This window comes from Physeter macrocephalus, chromosome 11, assembly GCF_002837175.3.
Source record: "Physeter macrocephalus isolate SW-GA chromosome 11, ASM283717v5, whole genome shotgun sequence".
Lineage (NCBI taxonomy): Eukaryota > Metazoa > Chordata > Mammalia > Artiodactyla > Physeteridae > Physeter > Physeter macrocephalus.
In genome coordinates, this window is record NC_041224.1 from 63,065,251 (window position 1) to 63,084,028 (window position 18,778).

Consider the following 18,778-nt stretch of genomic DNA (forward strand, 5'->3'; position numbering starts at 1 on the left):
GTAAGGTTGGTTCAGTGGGTTGTGTAGGTTTCCTGGTGGAGGGGACTAGTGCCTGTGTTCTGGTGGATGAGGCTGGATTTTGTCTTTCTGGTGGGCAGGTCCACATCTGGTGGTGTGTTTAGGCGTGTCTGTGACCTTATTATGATTTTCGATATTACATGGAGCTGGGAGGTCTCTGGTGGACCAGTGTCCTGAACTTGGGTCTCCCACCTCAGAGGTACAGCCCTGATTCCTGGCCAAAGCACCAAGAGCCTTTGGGAGGTCTGAGGTCTTCTGCCAATGTTCACTAGGTGTTCTGTAGGAGTTGTTCCACATGTAGATGTATTTCTGATGTATTTGTGGGGAGGAAGGTGATCTCCATGTCTTACTCTTCCCCCATCTTGAAGCTCTTCCTAAGACCAACTTCTTAATTGCATCTCTCAAAGCAACATTCTGGATCCTCCCATCATTCATAGAGTCCTACCTGTTGCCAAGATTAATTGAGAAATGCCTAAAGGCAAAATAAACACTAGCACAGTTTAATTCAAAACTGTATCAGCTAAGAATGAAGGTGCAATTAGTGGTAAAGATGTTAATAATTAGTTGTGGTCTGTTAAATGTTACGTTCAGTGGTTATGTAGAGTGAAGCAAGAATTTCCTCATGAGGGCAGAAATTAATGTTTCACCTTGATTGCTGTTTTAATGTGCTTATTTTAATGGGGCCATCCTGTAGAAACTCTTGGGCTCATTTCCAATTTTACATAAATGTAGAATTAATTATTATGGAAGCATAAAATTTTAGAGCTGGAACGACCTTCATGGTCATTTAATCCAGTTCAGTCATTTTATAAATAAGTAAGAGTTATATGTCTTACTTAAACCCTTCCACAGAGCGTTGGAACCTTGCTTCCCAATGCTCAGACCAGTGATGGTGAAACCTTCTCAGATCCCCACAGACAGAAGGCGGAGAAATTCTGAGGCATTGTCTTGCCTCAGAATTCCTGACGCATTGCTTGTTGTATTGCTCCCAAGGCTGTTACCCCACCTTGTGTTATGTTCTAGTTACTTTCAGTTGTACGGTTGGGATCTTGGGAACCCTCTCTGATTCACTTTTATATTTCTTCATCATTCCTAACTCTGTATTTTGCAAACAGTATTTTCACAGTACATTTGTATGCCGTGGTGTGCTGGAGTTTTTTTCCCTGCTTGTTAGAGATGATTGTGTCTTCACATTGATATCTTGAAATTGGCCATGGTGGGAGTACTTACACCATGGAAATGGACAAATGGCACAAATCAGGGCTTTTTTCCCCCTGGAAAGCCAGTTGTTGGAAATTTACATGCACACTTCTGTTTACATGATTGTCATAAGACCTCACAAGGCAGCTGGTCTTGACAAAACCTAAAGATCCATACCAATGTGAAGATGACCATTTACTCATTGTTCCGCATGGGTTCCGCATTGTTCAGCCTCCTCTCATTTCATCAGGGATTGAGTTTGACCCAGAAAAAGTCACGCCTCAGGACTGCATTAGTCTTTGGTTGCTTAGCTAGGTTCCATTTACCTGGAAAAGCTATTGGGGCATGAATGGTCATGGAAACAGGGTCTGAAATATCAGGTACAATTAAGTGAGAAAAAAACCCCCACAAACTATTATTTGAAAAAAAAGTGAACAGGACGTTACTCTGGCTGAAGTTACAATTCTATCTTTATTCTTCCCACAAAACCTTCAGTGGCTCCCTACAACCTACAAAAACACCCAAACTCCCTGACATAAATCACATACTGGCGCAGCTTACCGTTCTAACCTCATTTTCCACCAGTCACATCACCCACTGTTGATTCCCACCTTCATTCTACATGGTAGCCTCTGTAGAGCCTCTGTTCCAGCCTCCAGAATCTTCCCTTCTCCTGGAAAGCCCTCTTTTACCTCCTTGTTCCACTGTAGGCTCTCTCCCAGGTTTCTGTTCCTACCCAGTTCCCTCTCCCATGGATCAGAGCTTCTGGGTTAACATGAAAATCCTCTCTTGTGTGTCTCTCTTTAGGAGCAGGACCCGAGGTCCCATCGGCCCCGGCATGTATGGCTATGGTAAGGCCCCATACATCTTACCACTGCAGACGGACTCTGCACAGCTGCCACAGAGGCTTCGGAGGCAGAGGCCCTCATCCCGGAATTCCAGGTCCCAGGGGGCATCTGGTTCTAGCCATGGATACAACCTTCCAGCCCACCGGGCCCCCCGACATGGACCTCTGTACCAGAGTGGCAGTGGCCCTCATCCTGGACTGCAAGTCTCAGAGGGCTCCATCTACCAGCTGCCTTTGACCCATGACCAAGGCTTCCCTGAAGCCTCAAATCTCTTCCACAACCCAGAAACAAGCAGCAGCCCTGGCCTGGGGGCCCACAGGGCAGCTCAGAGCTTCTCCCAGCCTGCCCGATCTACAGCAATCTCCTGCATTGGGGCCTATCGGCAGTACAAGCTGTGCAACACGAATGTGAGTATACACCGCCTGAGACTGGCCCTGGAAACAGCTGCTACTCTTATCTTTCTGCTGGTTGGCGGTAAACATGATGGAAGACAGAGAGGGCATGGTTTTTTAGGCCACGTGAATGCACCTTTTAGCTTCCCTCCCTTTCATTTCTCTTCATGTGTTCTTCCCGTATACTTTTCTTTTTTATAAGGTTATTACTTTAGTAACTAATGGATAACTTCTTGAATCACTTATTGACAATCACTATTGCTGCATGTAGCAAACAACCCTCACATTCTCAGTGGCTTTATAGCAACAATATTTTTTCTTTGCTCGTGAGTCTGCAAGTCAAGTGCAGTTTGGCTAATTTAGGGCAACCAGTGGTGGTGTCAAAGATGTGGGAGTTTTGGGAGGTTTGACCAGCATGCGTATCATCTAGTAGGTTTCCTGGAGGCTCCCTGCTCTTCAAGGCGTAAAGACTTTGGATACTGTACTGTGAAAAAATCTGATAGTGAAAAATTGCTGAAAATTCTACAGCTAATGATTCCACAGCAAAGCAAATTATAAATGGAAACTACGTAAGATGACCAAATGTGTTTTTAAAAATAAATATCAGTTTAAAGACTTTAAATAAAAGAGAAAGGAATGAGAATGTTTAAAGGTTAAACTTCCAAGTTATTATATTTTTCATTAATAATTTAATCTGCCTTAATAGCCTGTTACTGGGTAACAGGACAGCTGTTATATATTAGCTTCAATTTCCTCATTAAAAATATGTTTCCTGCCATAGAGTCCATAGAAATGACTTAATTTGTGATTTTAATAATTCCTCTGAATGCCTGGATTGCTTTTCAGATTGTTCTTCCACTGACAGACTTCAGGAATTATTGATTTTTGTAAAGCAGTAATTTTCCTAAAGCCTAAAGTAATTTTCCTAAAGCTCTCAGTCAACTAGTAAGTCTTAATTGCACGTCATTGCTGGTCTTGTAACGGACCAGGCTCCGTGGAAGATAGAAGTCATATCATCTACCTCATGGAGTTGTTACGAGGATCAAATGAGGCGATGTTAAGAAAGTGCTTTATAAATAAAAAAAAAATACTTGTGTCCATGATAAGACACAGTCCCTGTTCTGGAATATCCATTGCAATTTTTTAAAAATGAAATGAATTCATTTCTAATGTAGAATATATTCTCCCATTGACTACTATGTGTCAATTTTTAGGACCAAGTAATCCATAAAGAGAAGGGAAAAGAGAGAAGGCATTTGACATATATGTGGACCTGATATCTACTGAGCATTTCTTTCATTTCACCTACGTTTTTGAAGCATGCACTTTTTTCCAGACCTATGCTGCCAACAGCAGGGCTGCCTCTTCCCATACAAAAGCTGTGGCTTCTCCGGGTGCTGGATAACTCCACTACCGAGGAGATTGAATTGCAAGGAATGTTTAAAAATTCTTGTGAATTAATGATGTCTGCATCATTGTGGACATAGGTAAAACAATGTCTCACACATTTTCTTAGACAAAGAAGTAAATGTTGACAGAGGATTGTATAGGTTTAATTCCCTTCTTTTCACTAACATTTTGCATGCCATCACCCCAAGTCACATCGTACTTACCCTTATTGAGAGATAGCTTTCCCTGGAGGTCCCATTACTACATATCTTCTTTTTATAAGCCCATGGCTTCTTGTGACTTGGGCCATGCCCCATGGACACTTTAAAACTCCCTGTGTTAGTGGTCCCCCAAACCACTCCTAGGTTTATTGATTTGCTAGGAAGACTCATAGAACTCAACATATATTTGTATGCACAGTTATGATTTATTACAGCAAAAGGATACAGAGAAAAATCAGCAAAAAGAAAGGTGCATGGGGCCAAGTCCAGAGGAAAGCAGGCACAGTCTTCCAAGAGTCCTGTCCCTGTGGAGTTGCACAGGATGCACTTTGTTCCCTCAGCAATGAGTTGTTACACATGTGAAGTGTTGTCTACCAGGGAAGCTCATTACAGATTCCATGGCCAAAGTTTATATTGGTGGCCAGTCACATAGGCACCCTTTGCCTGCTACATACTAAAGTTCCAGGTTCCCAAAAGGAAAGCAGGTGCTTAGCATAAAATATATTGCTTGTACATATAGTTGGAGCATAGTGAGTCACTCTTATCACTTAGGGAGTGGTGGGAACCCTTTTGAAATCCAAGTTCCCAGACATCAGCCAAGGACCAACCTTGCAATCAGGCCTTTCTAAGGAGAGCAATCTCAGTCTTCTGTGTTGTCTTATTTGCACATCCTCCACGTGGACCCATGTGCTCCAGCATCTTAGCAACAATGACCTTATGTAGATATGTACGTATCCTCCTCGATGTCCAAATGAGGGGATGGCGTGAGTCCCCCAATTATGTAAATCTTCCTACTCAAAAAGGAAAGAGGTGAAGGGTAATACAGTGAACAAGGAATGAAAGTTATCACTTATGTCCTCTTCAAAAATTAGAAAATAATGCATACATTTCAAGTTCTCACCCAGTTATTATCTGGGAGAAGAAAAAGAAGGGAAAGTAACCCAGGGTAGGTTGGAAATATCCACTGATTTCAGAACTTCATCCCTTTAACTAAGTGCCCAGTATATCCCACCCCAGTTCTTGATGGAATGCCCCCTTTCTAAAACTACCCCACAGTAAAGGGCTCAGTTCTGAGCTGTGAGGTCATGCTTATGACAGGTGGTCTGAATTAGGGGAAATGTTTTTGCAGCCTTCCAAATCTCATCACTGGTCACAATCCCTCCCTCAACACAACAGAGAAGGTGCTAAATTCAGCTACTTGTAGGCCGTAGCACTTGGTGCTGGAGCACTTAGTGAGGGGGAAGGAGCTCTGAGAGCACAGGGCAGGAGGCCACAGGGTTGGGGAAGGGAACAATTGAGCTGGGCTTTCAAGGATGGCCAAAAAAGGGATAAGAGCATTTGGGGTCAAGGAAGCAGCTTAGTCAAGGACAAAAAGGCAGGGTTGTTTCAGGATCTTGGGTGCTGCAGTGCCTGCCAGGTGGTAGGGACCCTCCTTCCTTTCCCTCCCGCCTCCTTCTATCCACTTTAAATAATCACGGTCTTAATGGGAAACTTATGCTTTAACATCTCAGAATACAGAATTATCACATGGTCTTGCTGGACTTTCATACATGAGATTGATGGGTGAGAAACATTTTAAACACAGTGAAAAATCAGAAAGCAGTTCTAATCAACTGGTTTAATTGGATGTTAAGCCTGCAAGACAGTGTGGGACAGTGAGTTTGGCAGCTAAGTTGAGCTGGATACAAACCCCAGCTCCAACACCGGGAGCTGAGTTTCCTTGGACAAGTTACTTAACTCTTTGAGGATCATCTGTGAAGTGGGGAGAATAATAGTACCTGCTCCATAGGGTTGATGTGAGGTTCAGATAAGGTCATGTGTAAAAGGAGCTTGGCACGTGCTGACACATTGTTAGTAAATAAACCATTTGGACCTGGATAAGTGAACGTGGCTGGAGATAAGAATGGAGTAAGATGTCTGCATTTCTGAACAGCTCCCGATTCCTAAGGGCTGAGTCATGGAACTGTGGATGAAATGGTCAGACTTGCTCAGAGTCCTCTTTTGTCCTTTGGGTTAGCCGTGGTTGAGAGTCCTTTCCCTTTGCCCAAGAATAAAACAAGATTGCTGAGAGACCCAGCATTTTCGCTGTGATGTGGCTTTCAATGTAATCACCCTTGGGTCATGTTTAAAGTGATAAAAGTCAGCCTATAGATAACTTCATGCCAGTGAAGCCTTTATACCCTCAAATGTGCATATTTCATATTAAGCCCTACCTTGTGATGTCATCTGGGAATTTTAAGCATGCTAGTTTGTCTTTAGGATTGTTCGATTCATATAAGGTGTCCTCTATGAAATGGTACTTCAGTATCAGTAATAAATGCAGCACTAATGATCCCTGAATGTAGACTTTAAAAATAAGGAAGGTTTTCTTTTTCCTTGCCTACAATGTGTATGAGGAAGTGAAGGTGATACACTCCAGTAAAAATAAAGAATCTGTGGTCTTTTAGAGCAGGCATCATCTTAGACGTCTACTAGTACAACAGTCCAAGTCACTCACTGTTGCGGGTTTTTGCTTGGAGTCCATAAGCACGGCACTGACATTGACTGAGCGGGGTCAGGGATGCTGAAAGTAGAGCAAGCTCTGAGCCTAAGCTCAAAGTCCAGCGGGAGAGAGAGACTCATAAATAGGTAATAACAAGCGCAGGGCACAGTCACCACTCTACACGCTGTGTAGGCACTTTGAAATCTCCAGGTAGTGGAAATGAACCTGGCTTGGGTGGAGGCAGCAAAGGCCTCCTGCAGGCGATCCAGCAGAAGGGATAGTTTTCTAGGAAGAGGGAGTGACAGGGATCCGAGAGCCCCTTTGCGCTCCCGTAAGGACTGAGGATCAAGAAGGGGCGCTTGGAGGACCTCTCAGTGGAATGAGATGCTTTTGCCATGAGCGGTGGCTTCACCTGCAAGTATGTCTTCAGCAGTGAAGGGGCAACACAGAGATGTCCATGGTTTATCCACAGCCCTGCACTTCCTCAGCTATGGCTAAAAATTATAAGTATTCAAGCAATCGAGGAAATAGATAAGTTTCTTCTTCATGGACTTTCATTGAAGGTTAAGACCTGGGAGCAAAAGAACTAGAGTCTTTATAGGGGTGACACGGGAAGGAGAAAACCAAACCACAATCCCTCCTGGTGACCGTGGAGATGTAGTAAAAATACAGTTCTTTTCTACTAGCTGTTTCTGGGGTTTTGTATTATTTTTTTGCAAAATACATGAACCAACCGAGACACCTTACGCCCTTTGTCCTGGAGACCTAGGTGTCTCTCTCCTGCCTTCTTCTCTTAAGTACTGTGAGTTCAGTGCTTCCTCCCTGGAGAGGGGACTGACACACAGGCTCCTTCTGGATCAGGGAGGCTGGAGGGAGTCACCAGGTGCAAGGCGGGGGCAAGCTTTCAAGTTTTTAAAGGGCTTTGCTGCCAAAGGAAAAATGATCCTGAATTTAGACTGAGTGCACTTAACGTTTCAAGGGGAAAAACCTTTGGGGCTAAAAAGCAGCTTTTAGCAAACAATGGCTGTGATGAGTTCTGGTATCAATGACTCTCCAGTAAATTTCCCTGGGGCGGGATTGACTTCTGACAATGGATTTATCCCTGTGGACTTGTTTCTGGCCCAAAGTAAGTGAAAATGAAGGGAAGATGTTGGACAAATCTCAAATATAGCTAAGCTCTCTTCAGGCAGATCTAATTCTATACCATTCCTAGTCTCATATGAAATGAGAGGAGCTGACAAACAACTTCCTGCCTGCAGTTTAAGGAGAAACTTAGCAAATGGGCCACGTCAAGAAGTCAGTGCAGTTCTGTAAGGTGTAAAACATGACAGGAACTGTGGGACCAGTTAGCGGATGGACAGGTCATCTAACTAGAGGGCTCAGCGTAGGTTTTTCCTATCATGAGCTCGTCACCAACCTCCTTATCTGGGAAATATATGCTAGTGTCAGTGCTTTTTGCATTATTCTGCTTTCCATCTTCTCAGACCACTGGGAATTTTCCATAGAAAGTTCTATTATTGACTTTCATATGTATATGAAAAGTGGCCTTACATATATATATATGAAATATGTATATGAATATTTTGTGAACATATACATATTAAGTATATTAAACACGTAAATATTAAATATATTCAAATAAATTTCATATAGATATATTTCATATGTATGAAATATAGATGTATGAATCATACACATATATATGAATTGTTCACAACTGCCACTTTTCATTATTTTAAAAAGTAGTACAAAAAGGAAGAAATATCACAGTGGTAGAGAGAGGTATATCCTAGTCCCTCTCCCAAGATGTAATCACAGTCAGTCATTTAAAAGTTTTACTCTCATTCTCTCCATAAGTCTAAATAGTGTACCAACATCTCTGCTTCTTGATATGTCAACTTCAAATTTTCTCTGACTCCTTACTCTGAAAGATGAAGAAATGATCCTCTTTCCTCCCACTCTGCTGATCTCTGCTAGCCACATTTTATTTTCAGTTATATTTTTATTATATATAGTATATTAACAATTTTTATTGTCTTGATTTATCAATATTAGGAAGGTTCAGCCCCCTCCTTATTTTGCAGGGTTAGAAATGTAGTGCCCAAACAGTTCACCAAATTCTTCTCATTGCATTATGTGTTTTGGTTTATGTTTTATTTGTTGTTGGGCTTTTTCATTTTTGTTTTGTTTTGTTTTATTTACCTTGGCCTGTGAAATCCCTGCGAAAGACTATTATGAGGGACTTTTCTCTGCATCCTCAATGCTTGCAACGCCTGACACATAGTAGGGGCACAGTGACTATTTGCCTTTGAAGGAATTTCACATCCTGCCTCAGCAGATAGCAGAGGGGAAGAAACCAGTCTTATTAATGTGATCCCCAAAGTAGCCACTGAGAAATTTATGCTCCCTGGGGGAGTAGCAGCTTTGAATTTAAGTTTGCATTTTGCCACATACTTCCTGGTTAGTTAGAAAAAAAAGATATTCTCTTTCAGACCTTCTTACAGGCACAGAGATACATTCATAATCTAAAGAGAGAGAAATAAGCATTCCTGGGGTAAGCCTAGGTTTGTATAGACATGTGTACAGAGTATTTATTTTCATAAATTTATTCATTTTATTTATTTATTTTTGGCTGCATTGGGTCTTCATTGCTGCACGCGGGCTTTCTCTAGTTGTGGTGAGTGGGGGCTACTCTTCGTTGCGGTGCATGGGCTTCTCATTGCGGTGGCTTCTCTTGTTGCCGAGCACAGGCTCTAGGCGCGCAAGCTCAGTAGTTGTGGCACACGGGCTTCAGTAGTTGTGGCATGCGGGCTCCAGAGTGCAGGCTCGGTAGTTGTGGCACACAGGCTTAGTTGCTCCTTCCTGGTTAGTTAGAAAAAAAAGATATTCTCTTTCAGACCTTCTTACAGGCACAGAGATACATTCATAATCTAAAGAGAGAGAAATAAGCATTCCTGGGGTAAGCCTAGGTTTGTATAGACATGTGTACAGAGTATTTATTTTCATAAATTTATTCATTTTATTTATTTATTTTTGGCTGCATTGGGTCTTCATTGCTGCACGCGGGCTTTCTCTAGTTGTGGTGAGTGGGGGCTACTCTTCGTTGCGGTGCATGGGCTTCTCATTGCGGTGGCTTCTCTTGTTGCCGAGCACAGGCTCTAGGCGCGCAAGCTCAGTAGTTGTGGCACACGGGCTTCAGTAGTTGTGGCATGCGGGCTCCAGAGTGCAGGCTCGGTAGTTGTGGCACACAGGCTTAGTTGCTCCGCAGCATGTGGGATCTTCCTGGACCGGGGCTCGAACCCACGTCCCCTGCACTGGCAGGCGGGTTCTTAACCACTGCACCACCCGGGAAGCCCTGTACAGAGTATTTAAAAAATAGGGTTCTCGTGGGTGAATGGATGGGCTTAGTTATAGTAATATCCTTTGGGTCTTTGATGTATTTATTGAATAAGAGAGAAACTCTTTTCTCTAGGAGAACAGTACGAACTTGGATAGGAAAAAAAAAAAGTGTTTGAGAACTAAGAAAACCTCAGTTATTTGTTTTTTGTTTTTTAAATCCAAAGCCTTTACCCAGCTCTTTTGCACAAACCAATTCACTGACTGTCTAGAGGGCCCTGGAAGTGGTAGGAGGTGGCAGAAGAGTTTCTGTGAGGTTGCGTTTGTTCCAAGAGACTTGAGGAAGCAGATATTAAACATATTTGAAAACTGTGCTGGATAACTTGTAAGAAATTTTGGTCCATGGTTATATGATTCTGTATCATATAACAAGATGATGGGAAACAAAGCCCGTCTTCCATCTATAGAAGAGAAAAGAAGGGAATGTTTGCTCAGAACACCTACCTGTCGGGCACTTAACAGCTTCTGGAACTGCTGGATTCATCTTTGATGTCTTCTTAGATTCCAATTCAGCTAACATTTATGGAACATTACTATGAGCTAGAAACTTTAATCTATTACTAGTTTACTCCTCACAGAATTCCCGGGTTAGGGAGTGAGGGGAGTGGCGCAGGGCTTGTTATTGAAATGCAGTCATTTAGGTTTAGAAGAGCAAACTGCTTTGCCCAAGGTCACAGAGCCACTTTCTCATGGCAGTGCAGGGACATTTTCTAGATTTTTTTCTTTAGATTTTTTTTTCACTGTGGTGATGTTAAATACATCATGTGTTGCTATGGTAGCCGGTCTTTTGATTGAATCCAGAGCAATGCAAAGGGTAAAATCAAAAATGCATATTGGACCCAGGCAGACCCCAAGGTCATGTTCCTTGGTGTCATCTTCATCGGGGATGATACTCTTCAGTCTCCTGGGGAACTGAAAGTAATTAATTATTGAAAGTTAATTGTGTGATCACTGACAGCAGCCTCTTGAGCAGTGAAGTTACGTATGGGCAGTTGGCATCTCATATTAACCAGGGTCACTAGAAACATAGTCAGAGTTTCCATAATACTCTTTGTGACTCATAGCAACTCCAGTCAACTGTCTAGGTGGAACTTTGGATAGGGCCTGAAGTGCTCTATCAGGATTCAGCTCATTATATTAAAGTAAATCTTTATTCTTCTCCCCATAAGAGACCAGTGGGAATATCCCTCCCTCTTTGTGGTGGAAAGGAGTCATCTGAAGGGAGGTTATCTCCCAGGGCCATTCCTTGGCTATAAAGCTCCAATCTTAGCTGGCCCCATCCTGAATGAGCCCGATCTCTATCTACATGGCTTTTCCCTTGTTTCAGTTTTCTGGCCTGGAGATTATAAGAATCCGTGCCCATGGAAAGGATCGGCTGTCTGCAGGAAATCTGCCCAAAGCCAACTCACAGTGTAATATAGAGACAGTTACTGATAAGGTGAGGGTGACTCAGTGTATGGCATCAGGAAACAACCCACTTAAAGTATAACAAATGTAAAATGATCTGTAACCTGGAAGTTTTAACTTCAGAGAGTCTGTTAAAATGAGAGGAGATCTTATACTGATAATAGTATAAGTACAAACAGATGTAATCTACAAAAGAGACATGAAACAGAAATTCCCCAGCCTTCCTTGGTTTTCATCCTCAATCCACGGCTCCCTGATCCTTGTTGCTGGGGCCACTTCAGGAGGCCTCAGAGGCTGAATCTGAACTTGTCCTCCAGGACGTCTCCTGACAGTAGGCAAGAAGAAGTTTACGGCCCTCTTGTCTGAGGACCCATTGCAAATTAACTTTGCTATCCACACATTCTTGAGGGGCACTGTGGCATAGTGGTTACTGTTGTGGGTTCCAGGTTCAAATCCTGACTCCCCCTGTGGCCTTGGGCAGCTCATTTAACTTTTCTTTGCCTTGGCTTCCTCATCTGTGAAATGGATATAACAGTGGTTGTGAGGATTAAATGAGCAAATATACATAAATCATATGGTGGAGTGGCTGACATTTAGTAAGTGTCAATAAAATTTAGCTATTCTCAACACCGTCATCATCATTATCACCCCAGGCATCTGTGTTCCTCACCTGTACCATCATTCTGTCTCAGTAGCCCACTTCCATATCTGGACTCTGTGAGGCTTGCATTTCTCTGGCCAGGTCTCTCTCCTCCCCAGGAAGTAGTGTCTTGCCTTTAACTGGCAGCTCACCTGGCGTCTTGTGGGTCCCTGCTCAGGGTCATGCACAGGGAGAGACCCCCATCTTCCAGAGCACCTTGTTACCTCCTGCTGCACCTTCCCTTGCTAGGTGCTCACTGGATACCGTAGTCAACCTCTGGGCTCAGCTGCCTCCTGGCAACTGTAGGTGGATTTGCTGCTTCAGCACCTGATCCCTCACTGTGGGTCTGATGCCACTTTAAGCCCTCTGGCCTTAGGAGGTAACTGGGCCACACTCAAATATAAAGAACTTGTTGATGACCGGGGACAGGGTATCCTGAATGACGCATCACAGGTAGCTAGTTGATTAGGCAGATGCTTATGGATATAATAAGAGCACCAGTCATTAGCATTAAAAACACTGATAAAAATGTTATCAGTGTTGAGCCCTTAGAGCTTTGTGTGGCTGGGTGTTTGGAAGGGCTCAATATGGATATATTTTTATTACATAAATGTCATATATTTATTGTAGAGAAATTAGACAATACAAATAAACCAAAAGTTAATTGTAAAAAGAAAACGTCTATAACCAACCCACCTTCCAGAGATAACACTTTTAGTCTCTCTCTCTACACACACACACCCCACACACATAATCACTTTTTTCACTTAATGGATTGTGGACTGCTTTCCATGGCATGAAATATGCATTTATATCATCAAATACCGAGCAATTCAAAGTGATTCTGAAGGTGCGTTGTTTCGTGGTCCAGCCCATTGGCACTATGTTACTGATGGGTAGAAAGAGGTTAAACAGACTGGCTAAGTTTTTGTGGTCTACAGCTTCTAATTCTGGTAATTGCCACTAGGTTAGTTAGGGTGGCTTCTGGCTGGAGCCTCATTCAGAGCAGCTTGGCTTTACGTAGTTATTTGAGGAACGGGACATTTGGCCCACTTGTTCTGGTCTCTTTCCATTACGAAAACCTGCCACCCACCCAGCAGCGGATCTCGAGTTTCTAGTGATGGCCAGGGTGGGTGGTCAGCATTCTAGGCTCTGTCTCTATGTCACCGTGGGACCTCTGGTAAGGTACCCCGCTTCGCCACACCTCTGTTTCCTCATCTTTAAGTTAAAGGGGTTGGATTTGCTTTTCTCCTGCTCTCACACTGTGATTTCATGTTAAGTAATTTGGCGTGTGATTGAGGCTTGGGAGTGGCCCTTAATTGCGGCTACATAGTCTGGTGCCAGGCTGGCTGCACCAGAGGGAGCACTTAGAGTGTATGTTCCTGGCCCTCTTGCCCACCCTCCACTGGGGCGAAGCCCGAGAATCTGTATTTTTAACAAACCCCTTGGCGATTCTTTCTCATCGCAAGGATGGTACTTACTCCCAAGCTGCCCAGCTGATCCCATCCTAGTCGAACTTCGGTTCTGGCCAAAGGGTTGTAACAGGCATCTTAACTCCAAATCCTTCACGGAGGCAGCTGGTATTGCTGGAAGCCTACATGGTTCCGGCTTCAGGACCACCAGCAGCTTGGCTTCCAAAGCCCTTGGAGACAGCCTTCCCCAGCCTGTCAGCTTCTCACCCATCGTCAGAGCTCAGCCGGCCCTGCCCATCCTTCCGGCCCTTTTTTCCCCCACCAGTTTCCATCACGTTCTACTTCACATGGTTTCTTGCTCCATATGGTTTGGCTCGGGCCGCAGCAGGGTTATGACCACCCTGAGTGTTTGTCCCAGCAGCCTCCCCAAGTGCCCTTGATCAAGCAGGGGATGTTTTTCCTTCCACCTGGTTTCATTTCTCCCTCTGTTCCCTCATCTTCCACGAGACCTGATGTTTCTGATACAGACAGTAGATTTCTTTCTAAATCCTTCAGGACTTGAGCTATCATATTAGCAGTTTATTCCAGAGACTTCTATACAGAGCTTTTAATATTTAAGGGACCAGATGCCTTTCCCATCTGATTATTAAAACACCCCCTCACCACACACACACCTTACACTTAAACAGAGTGTTGCTAGTTTTAAAAAGCTAGATCCTAGCTTTAAATGAGAGATTGTGATCTTATTTCACATTTATGTCACATTTTGCTCATATTTATCATTTATAAATGGGACTTCCCTGGTGGCACAGTGGTTTAGAATCCACCTGCCAATGAAGGGGACACGGGTTCGAGCCCTGGTCTGGGAAGATCCCACACGCCGCGGAGCAACTAAGCCCGGGCACCGCAACTACTGAGCCTGCGTTCTAAAGCCCGCGAGCCACAACTACTGAAGCCTGTGCACCACAACTACTGAAGCCCGTGCGCCACAACTACTGAAGCCCGTGCCTAGAGCCCATGCTGTGCAACAAGAGAAGCCACTGCAGTGAGAAGCCCGTGCACCGCAAGGAAGGGTAACCCCCGCTCGCCGCAACTAGAGAAAGCCCACGCGCAGCAACGAAGACCTAACACAGCCAAAAATAAATGAATTAATTTTAAAAAATAGAGATATTTGTTAAAAAAAAAAAAAAAAAGAAGGAAAGAAACCAGAGGGAGCTGGATGTTTTCTTTGAGTAGTCTAGTGTATCAGAATCATCTGGATAGTTTGACAAAATACAGATTACGGGGCCTCATGCCAGGTTTACTGAATAATAATCCTTGGAGGAGGGATCCAGGAGTTTGCATCTCCCAGGAGCTCTCTGGGTGGTTCTTTTGCATGCCGAAGGCTAGGAGCTCTTGCTTTAGATGGTGGAGAGAATTTAGACCAGAATTTAGACAAGGTGGGAGGACACTGAGAGGGAGCCTGGTGGGCACCAGACTTCTTGGGGTTCAATCCAGCCTCTGTCCTCACGGGCTGTGTGGCTGCTTCATGCCTCAGTTTGCTCACCTGTGAAAAAAATCTAATAATACCATACCAATCACATTGGTCATCGTGAAGATTAAGTTAGTTAATATGTGAAATATGCTTAAAATAGTGCCTGCACCCGGTAGGAGCGCTGTACATGTTTGCTGTGAATATTATTCCACGCACAGGAATGGCACGAAGAAAGTCAAACAGATGGAAATGGATGGCCTCTTTGAGGGAGGCGAGCAGACCACTTTGTCAGGAGCAGGTTTGGGTCAGTGGTTCTCAAATTATGGTATGGAAAAACTTAGCACGGGGAGCGTGTTAAAACTTTAGTGTCCTTCCAGAGTTTCTGATTTAGTAAACTTGGAATGAAGCCTTGGGATCTGCATTTAAAATTTTCGATATAGGTGATCAGCACATTTGTAGAACCCCAGGTTTCGGTGGAGGAGGACTGACATTTAACATTGGAGAGGTCTCCTGGGATTTGGCTGGGGCCATGAAGAGGTATGGACACTAATTGCATGTTTAATATCTGCTTTATTAGGTGTGTCCAGAAAGCAGTAGAAGTATCTGGGAGGTACAATGTGCATCCTACAACAACAAGCCGTTCATGGGCCGGTTTTATGAATGGGAACCGTTTGCAGAAGGTAAGAATAGCCCTAGCCCTGTCCACAGCAATTATTTTCTGTCTGTTCTCCAACCCTGTTGACCTTTGGTTATTGCTGGAGGAATTGGTGTGATCCTGGCTAGAGTGACAATGAGGGAGAAAGTGTGACCCCCGGGGCAAGGGGGAGCCGGTAGGGGTCTTTACCAAAGGTAGTGTAGCTCAGGTGACACCTGGACCATCAGTCAGATGGATGAAGCATTGACTGAAACAAGCAGTGTCTGAGGCTGGCAGGATGAGTGAGACAGAGCAGGGTTTGAGGAATGGGTTAGAGCGAGTTTCAAGCTAAGGTTGTGAGGAGTGAGCAGGGTTGGAGTTTCCCTTTTCCTTGGTTCCTGCTGCAAGCGCTGGTGTGGTGGCTTAAGAGAGCATGTAGAGTTGTAGGGTGGACAGTTGTTTGGCTTTTGTGTTGGGGGAGCCTTGAATGCTTTTTCCAAAGATGAAGTGTGGTAGGTAGCCATTGCCCTTGGGACCAAGGTTCCTGCCTTTTCAAAATGATGGAAGATCTGATATTGGTAGAGCTTGTCCGTGCTGTTCTAGATCTTGGAGTCACTTTCTTTTGTTGAAACGCAGATGATAACATGGCTTTTGGGCTGAGAAGTGTTACATTCTGAGATATATCTTCCCATCACAGAGAAAGTAGGCTCCAAAGTGGTGATGGGTCAAGCGAAACTTGTGGGGTTCAGTACCGACAGCCATGCTGGCCAGAGGAGAGAGTGCAGCTGCCCTCAGGGTCCAGCTGAAGGGCTCTGCTCAACGTCAGCCCAAGGCAGTGACTGGGGCAGCTGGGCTGGGCCACAACCCAGTGTGTGGAGCACTGCTGTTATGTCCGAGCTCTGGAGAAATTGTCCTGGGGAGGGCTTGATAATGAGTTGTGCGGATTCCATTACAGAATCAATGTCCAAATGTGGAAGGTTGTGCCTAGGTGTAAGCCCTTGAGGAGGAGAAGGCAGGATTGATGTCTGCTCTGAAATGGGATGCAGAATTATTCTTGTCTGTGCATTTTTCTCAGAGAAGAGTCTGTAGCCTTGATTGGATTCTCAAAGTGGTCTCATAACCACTGCCCACTAGAATCGCTGAAGAGCCTTCTAGAAATACTGATGCCTGGGCACCACTCCCAGGGATTATGATTTAATTGGTTTGGGGTGCAGCCTGGGTATGAGGATTTTTTAAAGATCCCAAGTAGTTCTAATGAGCAGCTGGGGTTGAGAACCTCTAATCCAAGAGGGAGGCAGGATTTCAGAAGAGCTGGTGACTCTGGCTTAAATTAAAGGCACAGGGCTTCCCTGGTGGCGCAGTGGTTGAGAGTCCGCCTGCCGATGCAGGGGACGCGGGTTCGTGCCCCGGTCCGGGAGGATCCCACATGCTGCGGAGCTGCTGGGCCCGTGAGCCATGGCCGCTGAGCCTGCGCGTCCGGAGCCTGTGCTCCGCAGCGGGAGAGGCCACAACAGTGAGAGGCCCGCGTACCGCCAAAAAAAAAAAAAAAAAAAAATCAAAGGCACAGAATCGTGGGTGTTTCATAACCTGTGAAATATATTCTTGTGTCAGAACAACAGTACTTGTCAGTGAGCATTTAGAGCATTTTGTCTGAGCTGCACCCTTGCTTTCTTGCTGGCTGTGGATAATAATAGCTGCTTTGCCGTGATTCACTGGGAAGAAAGGCGAATTCCTCCAGCCATGCCCTGTGCTCCCCATTGTTTCCCCTGGAGCTGGAGCCCCATTGCCCAACCCTCTCTGCTTGGTTCAGGGAGGTCATCTGCCAGCCACCTGATCCTGTCAAGCCTGGTAGACTCATGTCTAATATCAAAAGGCCTTTGCATGCCGCAAACAAAACATGTGCTAATATTTTCACCTATTATCAGTATTCCCTGTGGATGCCTGCCATTGTCTGGTTGATGTATGATTCTACCTTTCCTGTTCTTTTGTTTGCCCTGATTTGTGTTGGACTTTAATTGTGAGTCCTGGCAGGGGGAGGGGAGGAGGCTTTTTTAATATTTGATTTAACTTTTTATTTTGGAAAATTTCAAACGTACGTAAAAATAGAGAGAATAGTATAATCGTATAATAATAACCTCCTATTTACCCGTCACTTAGTTTCAACAGTTATCGACTCATGGCTAATCTTTTTCATATATAACCCACCCGCCCTTTCCCATCCAGATATGGGGAGCTATTTGGATTCACATTATGTAGCATAATTCACTGGCGCATATATTAATTAGAACTCTCGGTTGTTAGTGACCGAAATCCAACCTACCTATATATAAACAAGAAAGATATTTTGTTGGTCATGTTACTGGGAAGTCCAAGAGGTGGGCTGGGATTCAGACATGGCTGCATTCCAGGGATTCAATAATATTAGGACCCTGCTTTTCTCTATCTCTCTCCATCTCTTGGGTCTGTTTACTTACTTCTCGGGTGGATGGGCAGGCTTACATGGCTTTGAACTTGAAATCATAATGAGAAAGACTCTGTCTTATCTAGTGCTGTGGGTTGAATTGTGTCCCCCCAAAAAGATATGTTTAAGTCCTATCCCTGGTACCTATGAATTTGCTTATTTGGAAACAGGGTCTTTGCATGGTAATTAAAGTGCAAGTTAAGAAGAGGTCATACTGAATTAGGGTGGGCCCTTATCCAATATGACTGGTGCCCTTATAAAAAGAGAAGAGGCACAGAGACACACATACAGGGAACACTCGGGCACAGAGACAGAGGGAAGATGGCCACATGATGACCAAGGTGGAGATTAGAGTGATGCAGCTACCCGTCAAGGAACACCAAGGATTTCGGGAAAGCACCCGAAACCAGGAGAAGGCACAGAAAGATTCTTACCGAGAGACTGCAGAGGGAGCATGGCCCTGCCAACACCTTGATTTTGAATTTCCAGCCTCCAGGACCGTGAGGGAATATATTTATGTTGTTTTAAACCACCCACCCAGTTTGTGGTAATTTGTTACGGCAGCCTAGGAAACTAGCATGCCTGGTGATGGTTTCAATCTCAGAAAAACCACACTGTGATCTTGTTTGGATCGTATCCCCATCCCTGGACCTGAGTTCAGGGCCTGAGGGGGTCGTTGGGCTAACTCAGGTCATTTGACCGACCCTCTGGTGGGAAACGCACATCCCAGCAAGCGGAGGTGGGGAAGAGGGGATTGTGACAGACAGAAAAACAGAATCTTCTACAGAAATTATTATCTACTTT

General features: G+C 44.4%; 1 protein-coding gene across 2 annotated transcripts in view; it reads left to right on the forward strand.

Annotated features, from left to right (window-relative positions):
* THSD4 (thrombospondin type 1 domain containing 4) overlaps nt 1–18,778 on the forward strand; it is a 572,998-nt gene that overhangs the window by 88,403 nt on the left and 465,817 nt on the right. For both annotated transcript variants that reach the window (XM_024128852.3, XM_024128851.3), the window contains exons 4-5: nt 2,026–2,473; nt 15,457–15,559. In XM_024128852.3, coding sequence (XP_023984620.1) covers nt 2,026–2,473; nt 15,457–15,559 — 551 coding nt within the window. The remainder of the gene's footprint in view (nt 1–2,025; nt 2,474–15,456; nt 15,560–18,778) is intronic.